The 14,580-nt window shown below is 31.8% G+C and overlaps 1 protein-coding gene across 1 annotated transcript; it reads left to right on the forward strand.

Moving 5' to 3' along the window:
* The first annotated feature begins 5,145 nt into the window (after positions 1-5,145).
* LOC112601098 (CCAAT/enhancer-binding protein) lies at positions 5,146-10,301 on the forward strand. Its single transcript, XM_025348526.1, has 2 exons — positions 5,146-6,979; positions 10,167-10,301. The coding sequence occupies exon 1, from the start codon at positions 6,110-6,112 to the stop codon at positions 6,962-6,964; it is 855 nt and encodes a 284-aa protein (XP_025204311.1). The 5' UTR covers positions 5,146-6,109; the 3' UTR covers positions 6,965-6,979; positions 10,167-10,301.
* Positions 10,302-14,580: the final 4,279 nt, after the last annotated feature.

The raw sequence follows: 14,580 nt of genomic DNA on the forward strand, positions 1-14,580 counted from the left end.
GCATAAGGTCAAAATAAATAAATAATAATACAATATGCAATATCAATCAAATATGTCAAATTTCGTAATAAATTATTTATTTACACATTAAAATGAATAATAATCATTTAATCAAATATAATGGCTGTTTAATGTATACCTATCTTGAATAACGTTTGTAATTTATTTAGTTTTATTAATTTGTAGTGTCTAAGCGCATGTTTTGATTTCGAGTTAAAAATAATTATTGATTTACATTTTTATTACTAAACAACAGTAATCTAAACATTTTATTTAATTTAAAATTATATTCATTAATATTTAATTAAAAAGAACTCTTTTTCATATTCCTATATTCTATATATTATCTTATTTAATTATGTATTAGTCGTTTTATTTATGAAATAATAATATTCTCTGAGTATTCATTATACTATTTACCTTCGGGCTACAACCATACATAAAAATAGTATCTGAATAGAATAAGAACCAGCTGTTATAGTTGATTATAATTTATAACATTTAACATAATAAATTATTTATTTTAAATGCATTAATATTTTTAATATTATATTTTAATTTTTAATTTTTACTAGAGGTGCCAAGAAATTTTTTAGGTTTTTAAAATTAAAAACAAAAAATGTCTATATTATTTGAGAAGGTATCCTTTGTCCACATGTTTTGTTTCCATCTCACAAACAATATATAACACAAAATTTCAGTTTATTAGAATGAATTGTGTGTTATTAGATTATTAAAGCAAAATGTCCTATTTTATAAAATTTAAAAGTAAAAAAAAATATCCATGTTTGAATGTTATAGCCTCTCATAATCATTTTTAAATTACAATATTTTACATAGTTATAAGTCTACTTAAAACTGCAAGTATCATAAAGAACAAACATAGAAACAAGTGATCTTACCTTTTTGTTGATGTCATATCACTCGTACCCACATGTATTCTCTCTATCTTATTAATATGAATAATATGGTAAATGTCATGCTCAGAAGAATTCATTTTACTCTGTTATATTTAGTATAGAATGAAATTACTATTATTATTTATTGTGTTTAAATATATAAATATTATCTGGGGTCCAATTTAGCCTTTTTTTTTTTTTTGACATTTTAACTTTGAAGCAAATTATGAGTGTTTTAAAATTGTAAGTTTTTGTAAATTAATTTTAATATTAAAAAAAATCACAGTAAAATTATTCCTAACATAAAATATAATAGTATGCATTTATAAAACGAAAATAAAACTTGCAGGTAAGATGTCTCTTAAGAAAAAATCGTTTACTATTTTAAATAGGTAGTTGAAACAATATTTTGTTTAAAACTAACAAAATATTATTTAAATATTACACATACATAAATCATTTATCTATAGGCTTATAATCAAACTCCATATAGTCTAAATAGGCTCTAGATTCTTTAACAGATTAGACTTTTAATAACCTTCAAGTAGTTATAATTATAATTAATATAATAATATTTATTATTTATTATCTCTTTATGACTGTATCTATTATCTATAGAAGGTCCAAAAACTTCAGATAACAAATATTCAATATACGAATTATTAAAGGAAGCATAGTAAAAAAAAAAAAAAAAGAAGAAGAAAAAGAAAAATATGAAACAATTCGTAGACAATTTAATAAGCTAATTAATTACAAAAAATCAGCATTAAATATTTTGTATATGTTAGGTATGTATTGTTCTAGTAAATAAAAATATAATTTACATATAAATGGTTGTGAGATAATTCAAAGCACTCAATAATTAAGAAAAGCTGAGGAGATCTCAAGGTTAGATAAAATAAAAATGGTTTTCAAGTTGATAATAAAATTAGTACCTACCTAATAAATAACGTTTAATTAAGAAATGTATGGTAAATAGTTTATAAGTACCTATTATAACAATTTTAGGAAATTACATTAATTACTTATGCCATCCGTGATAGGTTTTGCCATATCTATCTAGGTATCTATTTCATATCGAATCGTGGTTCCTCTACGTTTTTGGGGCTAATATGTAAAGTAATATATTTGCTTAGTACCTTTACTGATAGCGTGTGGAGTTTCATAATTTACCGTAATGGTAGTTGTAGCTGATTGTTATGTGCGATTGCGAAACACGTAGAAAGCCGATATGCCTACGACAGCCACCCCTTGCAAAATAGACGTAAAAAGTCTTTGTGATTACGGTAAAGATCTTTTTAGAAAGTACACGGAGCAATATTATTATAATGGCATAATAATTGGGGTCTTGGTTTTTTTATTTATTTTTTTTTTTTTTGTTCGAAGGGGTTGAACGAAACTCCTAGTCGTAATTTATCTTATGCGTTGGCACGTGGCTCGTTTCGTCTCCTTCCCAACATTGCTTATTTACAACTGCAGTCTGTTATGTTTATCTTGCGTATTGGTTGTTACTGTATAATACACAAACCTCTATCATCAATCATTTCATAGTAGCGTATTTGAATAACTTAACACTCATGGGTGACATTTAAATACAAATTTCAAATATCTTGAATTATTTTGATGTTTATTCGAGTGAGTTTCATGAAGTGATTGTATGATTAGTATGAATATAATATTCAAAATGCAATTTTTATAGGCAGTTAGATAAGTGATACATATAAAGTCATTTTAGCCTGTGTAGATTGTAAATAAATAGGTTATTAATTTTATGAGATTTTTATTCGTACAAATGGTGCAAGTTAAAAGTTCATAGGTCTTTTTTTTACATAAAATTAAATTGTTACTATAGTTAAATTGTTTTCAAAATAAAATAATATTTTTTTAAAAATTTGAATGTTTTTTTTTTATCATATACTAGTTAGAAATCTTACCTATATTATAACTGAATTTTTCCTAAATTCATTGCAAAAAAAGAATAGATAATAATTTATAGAATTGAAGATTTTTATAGGTAATAGAATTTTAGTTTATATTGCGTAATTTATAACAAATATTATAATCATTTTTTTTCATTTTTTTTTAACAGAAAAAACCTCAACACCTCAACTATTAGCCGACAATTGTTTACTTATAAATTATTTTACATTAACAGGATAGGTACATATGTACATGTTTGTTGTTTTTTATACTAATTTCTTTCGTATGGTCTTAGTAATAATTGATAAATGAATAATTAGGGGATATTATTTATTTATTTTTATGATATAGGTATATAAACATATTTATGTGATTATGAGTAAATTAATCATAGTTTTTTTTTGCGCATTAAGCTTATAATAAAAGATAAGCAGATAAGTTCCTACACGTCTGTACTACGCTACTTTTAAATAATATTATCACGAAGAGTACATAATATAAATAATAATCTCGTATTATGTATTATATATTTACATGATATTCGTTTGTCGTATAGCGACATATATTTACGCACAATCATAGTTTATAAACATCCGTGTTTTCATGTGTGTACGTATAGGGTTGTGGCTATAAGATACGGCGATAGCTAAGAAACTGAGGCGCATTGAAGATCTTTAGCCCTTCGTTAATTGTTAAAGATTGTTGATTTTAATTTTTGTTGGTATAGAAAATTATTATAAAAAAATCGATGATTATCGGACACCTAAATAATAATTTAGTGATACAGTTTTTCTATTTTAGCACACATTTTGTTTATGATAATTTATTGTTATTCACATTCGGCACCAGAAAAAAAGTACTTACATCGATGTATATAATCTCCATCCTAAGTGTAAAACTGTTTTTATTTCTGCGACTTTTAAATCTATTAATTTTATTATTTTTTTTTAATTCTTAATGTTCTTACTTATATTTTTAATTTATGATTTAGGAAATTATCATGGTTTTTATTATTTTTTTAGATTATCTAACATTTAAACTAAGCCCAAGATAAAAAATAAAACGAATACGTTAGTGCATTAACGAGTGTAGTGTGTACAACAATAAAATTGTTACTTATATGCGTCATTACCTATGTAGGTACCTGTAATTGGGATTTTATATATTTTATCAAGTTTGATGTTTGTAAATGTTAAAATTACAAATGCCGTTTAAAGTATTCAAATACATGATATTATTTACATACGCTTAAAAAACATTGCAATAATACTATTTGATCGTCAATTATGTTATTGCAATTTTCCTATCTATAATAAAACTATGACGAGTATAAAACTCTCAGAACGCCGATTCCACCTGAAGGACTCGAGGAAACCGGCGAATCATGAGCACGCGTTCGCAAAAACGACAACTACTGTAATAGCGGGTACCATGTGCGCGCTTTTCCATTTGACGACAACTACATGCACCCACGCATACACACACACACACACACACACACACACATACACACACCATACAAGCACACACACATACACACACCATACAAGCACACACACAAAATGTGTGTGAAAATCATCATTGGCTTTATTTAACGAATTTTTTTTTTTTTTATCTCTGCAACACCCGCCGCACGTGCGCGACCACGTTCGTAAACTTGAATGAATTATTAAACACTAAACATCAAACGAGTGGAAAAAAAAAAAAACCACTGCCTAACATAATGATAAATATTATAATATTATTATTCAGTAATAATAATTGTAACCGCCGATGACGATAAGACCGTTGTAAATAATAATACATATTATGCGATCGAATATACGACCGCGCGGTATACACGACGTGCAGGAGGCCACAGTGGCTACAACAGACCATCGTAATGGCATAATAATTTGTTAAAATTATATAATTATTATTATCATATTATGATATAACGATGGCGAGTTTAATAATAATAATAATAATAATAATAATTAATGAGACGAAAACGAAATAAAAAGTGGAAAGAACTCGTATGGAAAGACGAAACGAAAAAAATAAAAATACGATTTTTATCATTGTTGTTATTGTTGTTGTTGTCGAACACGAGAGAGCGAGCGAGAGCGGCGAGAGAAAGAGAGAGAGATAGAGCGATCGGCGAGGACGTTGTACACGATGGACGGAGGAGGAAGAAGAGAAGGGGTGAGCATATAGCGATTTGGCATCGTCGGCGCGGCGGGGAGAGGGGGAAATCGAGCATCGCCTCCGAGGAGAAAGAGGAGGAGGCGATAGCGTGGCGGCGGCGACTATTCAATCGGCGCGTATGCCAACGCCGCGAACGCGTCGCCGTCGTACTACTACAACAACCAATACTATTACTACTACTACTACTACAACAATACTTACGTATAATTTACTCTGTGCAACTGGTGCCGAATCTGCGCCGGGGTAGTCGCACGCTGAACACGCGTCTGGTAGGTGCGAATACGCTCTCGTGATATTGTACAGTCGTCGGCCGATCCGTTCCGTTTTTCTATATCATTCAATAATAATATTATTTCGCGTACGCGCTGTAATATGATAATATAATAAAATTATTGTTATTATTATTATTATTATTATTATCATATTATTACCATATTATTGAAATATATTATTTTAAATCTGTGCGTCTCGCGTCTTCACGAGGTATTTACCGAGCGTTTATTTTTTTTCACCACACGTCGATGTGGAAATCTAAAAATATAAAATAAATATACATAGAAAATAATTCGCATTTTCTCTACCGCGTGTCGCGTACTTAACGATATCACATTGCACATTATCGTTGTTATTAACATTTGTATAAAACCGTCGTCCGAGTGCTGGTGCCGTCCGTAGAACTCAATAATATTGTCATCACCGTTGCCCGAAAACGAGCGCGCATGACTACCGAACATCATCACAGTTCGCGCACACGATGAACACGATGGTCACGCCGTTTTCTTCTGCAGCCATCGCCGTCGCCGTCTGTCATTCGACCGCCGTGAGCGCATCGTTCTACCGGTGACACGAGAACCATTTGCACATCGCCGAAGTAGGTTCAGAGGTAGGTGGTCGTCGACAACCATACGCCAAGTAGTTCTCGTCGACACCGAATTTCCGGGACAGTGTTACGCGTCGTTCGGAGCGCCGCACCGTGCACGCCGCTCAGCTCGCGCTCCGGTCTCGTTAGTGCGTGCGCCTGCACACCGTTGCACGCTGCACCGGCACACATATCGTCCCGTGCACACGCGTAGAGACGCAATTCGCCTACACCGCAGTACACTATGAACTCGCCACAAATGTACGACACGGCACCGCAGCCGCACGCCCATCAGCCGCATCATCAGCTCAGCCAACAAGAATTGACGATGGCCGCCAAGAAAGCACAGCTCGGACAGCTCAAAAACAGGTACGACATATCGGAACTGTCCACGCCCGAGATATCGCTCGACCTGCAGAACCTCATTGACGACAGCCAGTTCAGCGAAGGGTTGTTTACGGAGATCCTGCAACAGGGCCAGGTCAAGTTGCCCAACGGCACCGGCGGCGGCCGGAACGGCGTCAACCAGAACGGTTTCAACTCGCGCACCACGCTAGCGTACATGCCGCAGCCCGTGCACTACGAGAGCACGCCGGCTTCCGCGGGCGGCCCCATCAAGGAGGAACCGCCGGAGTCCGTCGAGTTCCGGAACCAGCAGCAACAGCAACAGCAGCAACAACAGCAGCAACAGCAACAACAGTACCTTAGCAACGGCCAGGGGGGCGCGTTCCAGACGTCTCCCGTGTCCAGCAACGGCAGTAGCTCGCATCTCAAGGCCCATCACCACAACCACCACCGGAAGTCGAGTTCCGGCAGCAACAAGTCGGTGGACAAGAACACAGACGAGTACAAGAGAAGGCGCGAACGGAACAATATAGCAGTTCGCAAGAGCCGGGAAAAGGCGAAGATCCGCAGTCGTGAGACCGAAGAGAAGGTCAAACTGTTGGTCAAAGAGAACGAGCGGCTACAGAAGAGGATAGAGCTGCTTAGCGAGGAACTCAACGTTCTCAGGTCGCTATTCACCAACGTGGGCGTCCTGCCCGAACACCTTCACCGGGAGCTCAACAAACATTTCGACGCTTATCCACACTTACAGTGAACCATCGTATGCGTGGTAAATATTATTGTTATTATTTTTATTATTATTGTTAATGTTATTTGATATACTAGAGTATAATATGATTGTTATGTTATCGTCGATCACAGTAAATAAAATAAGTAATTTAAACTCGTGACTAATTCCACAACGCCCACCCATACCTCACGTTCAACACTCACCTCATAATTCTGCCTTAAAGATTTTCAAGGATTTGAAAATTGACCAAAGTCTAGTAGCGTGTGCTACTGTCTCTGTGTATACTATAACGCAGAAGACGTTTTTCATCAGTGATCTGCCAATAATATAAATTATAGGTGTTCATTATAATATGTAATATGTGATCATAAGAAATTAAAAATTTTGGCTTGAGGACGATGTTTTGCGGGTGCAAAAAAAGGTGACGCTTTGTATAATTACACAGTTGCACGTAACATGATATAACACTTGACTGATTTTCACGGTTAGGCGCGGGCGCATGTAATAATTGTGCGTTTGTTTCCTGCGTTTGAACTCGGGAGTAGGTCAACTCAGAAACATCGGTAAATCATTTCCATTAAATTGCAAAGGCTCGAATTTCTTTTCTCTAAGAACTGACGGGTCCAACGATCATTTTTGTGACGATAGCACTACTGCACGCAATTTTAGTAGGTACAAAGTAAATGTTTGTGTCTTAAACCAGTGACGTATCGTCACTCAAACAGGCCCATAAGAGAATATGTTGTATCAGAAAGTGATAGTAAATTGACGAGAATTTTGTTGAAAAATACCATGTGCACAGGTGTATACATCGCGATCACTATAAACACGGTATACATGGGTACAGCGCACTTCGATTACAGCGCGTGTTATCAGCAGAAGTTGAGTGAATATAATAAAATACTCGTATTATCGATTCAATAATGAGTTACGTCAAGATCTGCCTTGACCTATAACTCTAACCAAACACTAAAATCAACAATAATTATTTATTTTTTTATATTAAACGAAAACCGCCTGCACTGGGCGAATCCAACAATAGCCATACAAGCGTCCGTACAACATAAAAACCGCGGCCTATACCTGTTTCACGAGAAAGAGTGATCGTTTATTCGCGGTAGAATCCGGAAGCACGTTTAATGAAAAACAATCTACCGGCAAAAATCTCCATAAATCGTCAGCAATAATGAATTGATTATCATAAAAACAAAATACACTTAATATTATAATGAATTGGGGTACCAGAGGCTTGGCGCCGCCTCCATCGTTCGTGGTGGTAATAACCGATAGCGAAAAATCACTCGGCACTTGTTCGGTATTACTATACAATACTACAATAACCGTAATACCGTAGTACTGTAGTAAACAACTACCGTTCTGACAATTGCCGACCTTTGACCGTTACGTATTCTTAAAACACGACACAATAATAATATCGCGTAAAGGTTTATAAATTAATTACTCGGTCGATCTCCCGGGCCAACACAATACATTATACACGTACCTACCTACACCTCACACACGCATATATTATATTATATTATACATAATGTTATAATGATAAATTATTATTATTATTATTTTTATTATTATTATATCGTAGAAATGACCACCGCCGCACGTATACACACATTGTTTTCACTCTGCGGTGTGCGTGTGGGTTTCTGGGTCGAGTGTATATTATTATTATATATTATGTGCGCGCGAGATGGAAAACGGCGTTGTCGCGTTACATAATGATAATAATAATAATAATAATAATGATAATAGTACAAAATAACGCTGTTCCCAGCGTGCGTTGCGAAACAAAAATATAATATAGGCACACTCGAAAATTCGCCGGGTTTCCACCACCGCGCTGCCGTTGGTCAGACAAAACGATAAATAATAATAATATTCGTCCGTCTATAATACTACGTCATACTATTACTATTATTATTATTACACGGCAATATCGATGTAATAAAATATGATGTTGTATAACACTCACAAGAAGTTATATCCTAATAATAATAATATTTTATACGTAGTGTCCGGCAAAAAAATAAACGGGTGACAAAAGCCACGACGTTTATACAGAGGAAATCGTTGTCGTTCGAGTCCCTTCTAAACGATAGAGATTATACGCTTTTCGAAATAATTATTTGTACTAAAATATATTATAATATTAAATCAGGTGCTCGAAACCGCCCCCTCTCCACCATCACTCATCATCAGAATAATAATAATAATAATACAATCGTAGTGCGGTATACTATTATTATATAATGTATATAGGCATTATAATAGTACTTATATATAAGTACTAACCATGTACCTACCGACCTAGTTGAGCGATTTCTTTGTGTACACCTTAACCTGTTACTATTATATTATATAATATATATATATATATTGTGTTTGCGCATGCATAATCATTTACACTTTTGTGTTGTAGCCCCTTGTTTTTTTTTTCATGTTTTGTTTTTTACGTCTGAAATTCCCATGGACCCCCTAGACCGCTCGTGGGTTTCTGTGTGCGTGTGTTTGCGGTGCAGTGTGCGTATTTGTGTGAGCGCACGCGCGAGTGTGTGTGTTATGTGTTATAAACTCGCACCCCTCGCGGGCAGGTTATCAATCTTTGAATATTTTCCCACACACTAGCCACCACTAACACCACCCCTGCGTACTGCAGGGGCGCTACTGCTGCAGCTTATTCGCATATTAAAAATCGTAAAAGCACACACAAGAGCAGTTTTGTCGTCCGATACCACCCCGATTCGTCAATAGAAACCGGGATAACATTTATATTTCACTGCTTCTGTATAATAAAATAATGGAACACGTAAAAGAACACTGCGAGCGTAAATACTCATAAAACGAGTAATAATAACATATTATGTAAGAAATGTGTGTGAGCAAAACTGACGGGAGTGATAATATTATAATAGTGTACGGTCGTTCCTGCACGACGATTTGTTGAGCATTTTTTTCCCTTTGCGCGTGTACGTATGAGCTATGCGAACGCTATCGCGCGACGTCCCCCCCAAATCAAACATGATGATTTCGATTCACTGATGATGATGTTGTATTTTGTGACCGTGCGATCATGTTACGACGAGACTTTCGATTTTCGATCGCGTCCATTGTATCGTTTTACTTATTATGGTTGACGCGTTAATATCAATATGAAACAATGCTTGCAACGATATGCGATAATTAAAGTTCTTGTTTGATTTATTTTCAGGTTTCAAGAAATTGGCATCGATGAATCCGATTCAATATCATCTCCTCTCACACTTTTTGGTATTAAACAGGAATATTTTCTGACCTGTTTTTTTTTTATTATTATTATTATTATTATTATTTCTATTATGATTATTACTAGTTAGAATAATAGAATGTTATAATTGTTATTGTTAATAAAAATCGTTTATTTAAAAGTTTCTCCGAGACTTCAAACAAAAAAATAAAATGATATGTTATGTATTAATGTAATAATCCTATAATTCTGTACAACTGCAGAGCATCAATACATGCGCTAAAATACAAACGGAAATATATTGACGGCGGTGCTCAAACGCTGAGCTACTTAACTAATATAATATAATAATATCAGTAATGATAACGTTTAATATTGTTTTTGTTTACGTATAAAAAATTTAATGCATACACTCCCTTTAAAAAAAATATTACGAATTTTACTGAAACCTTTCGATATTGAGTACCTTTATTTTTATATGAATGTATCGAAGACATAGATTATTATAATGATATAAACTATTTATTTATTTTTCTATCCATACAAAACCCCAATGCAAATATATTATTATTGTTTGGAAACTCTACAACATTATTCACTCCTCCTTATAGGTTTGTATAAATGTGCATACGCCACGAGTGTTCAATTTTTATTACCTATCGTTTCGGAGATTATTGCTTGTCTTCTTGTATTTCTCTTATAATTATTATTTTACTTACCTATTTTTTTTTTTTTTTTTTTGTACATATTATACAAAAACAAATTAACGTGAGAGGATCGGAGTAATGAATCGACCAAATTGTGTATAATATTATTGTATACATATGTTATACGTACTATGTTATATGTAAAGTCCCTAACGTCATTTTCTTGCTACTATTAACGACGTCAATGGAGATGTGTAATATGTTTATAGATCGTCTTAAGTGTTATATGATAACAGTATCGTAATTCGGAAGTGTTATCATTGGCGGATATTCGTGAATATTACCAAAATTAAAAAAAAAAACGAATATCCGATTTACCAAGACATGCGACATTTGGAAACGATAATAATTTAAAAATGTTTCAACACTGTCATTAAAATATTATTCGATTTCCAAAATATGTTGAATGGGTTGTTATAAGTATGTTTTAAACTACTAGTGATAATACCTATACATCTGTACAAAATATACATATTATTTACCATGTACGTTGTATACGAATGTCCTTCGCCCGCGTGTTTGGGGTGCAATTGTCAGTACGAATTTAAATCTGCATTCTTTACAACTGGGGAAGAACCATATTTTGTTCACAACCAGAAATCCTAGTACTTAACTATAAGTAGGAACGCAGAATGTGCATATTTTCATTATAATTTTTGCATTGTACAAACAGAGGAAGTATTGAATGAAAGTATCGATTCGTTCGGTTTGAAAGCATCTTGTCGTTATTCATTTTTTCTCTAGAACCCTCGAGCGTTGGAAACACGTTAGAGTATTCATTGGTCACCTACTACTCCTCCGATCCGTAAAATAAATAATAAAAATAAATAAATGTATTATATTGGGTTATAAAGTTATAATAACAACTGCCAAAATTGGTTAGGTTTTTTTCTTATTCTTTTCTAGTGTTTTTCTTCTTTTTTTACAATTATATTCTAAAAATTCTTTCAATATTGTGAAACACTGTGATGTCAAAGTGCCTATATAATTAATAATAATTATCGTTATTTTCATACCTGAAAAAAATAAACCAAGAACAACAAATGAGTTACCTGTGTACAGCATACTGGGTTTTAGAGCCAGATGTGAACCACACCATGCCAAAACGTTTATTATAAATGAAAGGAAAAAATAGTTACCTAACGAAATTCCTAATTTATTATATCGGTATAATGTTACCCGTTATGTAAAAGTAGATTTTAAATATATCTATCTATACGTATATAATAATGTTTAATGTTTATATACACTAAAATAATATTATATATTACCGTTTTCTTTATTCTTTTCGGCCTTTCGTGAAAATATATATTTTACGTCTAAACACTATTTTTTTAATCTATTTTTTTTACTATTAATAAAAAGTTACATATTGTATAAGATTTATGAAAAACTGCCTTTGGCTCAACAGAATTTAAAATTGTTGTAAATAACTTTTTTTACATATGTTGTACAATAATAAACATTTTGTACTTTTTGTTTGTTTTCTTTTTTTTTTTTTAATTTTAATTTAAAGTATAATTTTTTTTTTACCTATTTAGTAGTTTTTTCTAGTCTAAAATTAAATTTTTATAATTTGTAAGATATCATATTTTTAGTTATTTAAAATAGTACCGTATAATACATATTTTTTATTTTTTATTATTTAAACATAATTTATTTGTATAGGTTACATACATTATATTATATAAAATATTCTGCAGTTTTAGTGTTAGTATATTTTTAAAATATTATTATGTTATGGTTTTAATATTATATTTTTCTCTTTGTTTTACATTTTTTTCGTTATTGATTAATAAAAAAACTTTTAAAAAACTTTGATTAATATGTTTTGTAGGTACCTACCTGAAATCCAATATTTTAATTGTGTTTTATTATAATATATATACTATAATATATGTATTCACCCTTATAATACCTCTTTTAACACTACTGATCTTATGTGTAAGAACCATAATAATAATAATAATAATAATAACAATAATTATTACACATAATACATATATATATATATATATATATATAATATACACATATATAACTACAAGTACAATACATGATTGTTTTACTCCCAGTATGAAAGTGACGTATCCCGGAGTACGTAATAATATTAAAATACTCGACAGAGGAAATCATGCGGGATGAAGAGAACTCGACTGCGATTGTTAAAATTTTTTGTTTAAAATCATTTATTAAACCACTTCACACGGTAACGTAATAGTCTACTTCTTAGGCATATTACGTATTACACGTTATGTAGCGTTAAAGTCGATTAATGTTTTATAGCTCAGAGTCGTATAATTCACGTATACCATAAGAACATGATATACTCAGTACTCTACAAATAGTTTATTTTTTTCATTTGAACATTGACATAGTGCAAATCGTGACATAATAATAAATAATATGTATATAAGTTATCTATATAGTTTATATACTTATTTAACAGGTCCGTTAATTGAACCAGAAAATAAAATTCGATTTTATTTAAAGCCCTAAATGAAGAATAGTTTTACAATTTCTTACACAATATTACGTTATAATGATGTCATATAATTTTTTTTCAAATGAGAACTGTTAACCTCCCCCATTCAGTGCAGGTAAATACCGCTAAGCGTATTTATTATTTTTCAATTTCGCATAACCGTAATACTCGTATGATAATTATAATAATATATTGTTATTGTACTTCATTCAAATACAATGATTACCATAACGAATATCAAAACTCTTTAATATATTAATATATGTAACTATATTGTATATTTCCATCGTGGTTGATGAAAATTTTGTTCTTGAGAGACTATACATAGCAAAGTAGATGTATAGGTACTTCCATAATATATCTTAAGCATACAACATAAAATGTTGTCATTAAAATCTGATTTTCTTGGACTTTCTTCCGTGAAATTACACTTTTAACCTGTCCATAAGTATCTAAGTGACTATGTAATTATGAATTAGATTCAAAATTGTGTTTAACATTAAATTATTTAACACGCGGTAAATGAGCTATCGCTGTAGAACTGTCATGTATAAAATATATACAAATATTTGATGTAAATACGACCTACAATTATAATTTTAAAGGAAAAAGAAATTATTATACGATTTTAATGTTATTATACTAATAATATTACATAAGGATCACTATATTATTATTATCGTCGATAAAACAAACGGAATAATATAATGAATAATCTCTAAATATATCGCTAATCTCTATCACAGTATATTCAACGAATGTTTTTCCTCGTTTGAGTGTTATAACTTCATAAGTTACAACGAAAACATTGATATTATACAACATTGCGCCGAATTGTCATTATCCATAAGGCTCTACAACATAATCATAATAATAATAAACAAATTGTAAACATGAGCTATTATTATTTACATATTATATGTGTACGTACATAACCAGACACCTACCATTTATACCTACGTTTTACGTAATGGATAAGGTGCAAAGTAAATGTGCGTGTTGTTACAGAGGACTCAGAGGAGGCGTCCAAGTTCGTATAATGCATTGCTGGTGTCGTAGTGCAGAGAATGGCAAGTATATAACCTATACATATTAAACATATTAAAATATTTTTACAAGTATCTACCTATTGGCTATATCAGTTATATATAATAATATGTATATTATACATTTTGTACCTACGCGTATAAATAATAATAATAATATA

This window comes from Melanaphis sacchari, unplaced genomic scaffold, assembly GCF_002803265.2.
Source record: "Melanaphis sacchari strain LSU unplaced genomic scaffold, SCAv2.0 Contig74_pilon_pilon, whole genome shotgun sequence".
NCBI classification, from domain to species: domain Eukaryota; kingdom Metazoa; phylum Arthropoda; class Insecta; order Hemiptera; family Aphididae; genus Melanaphis; species Melanaphis sacchari.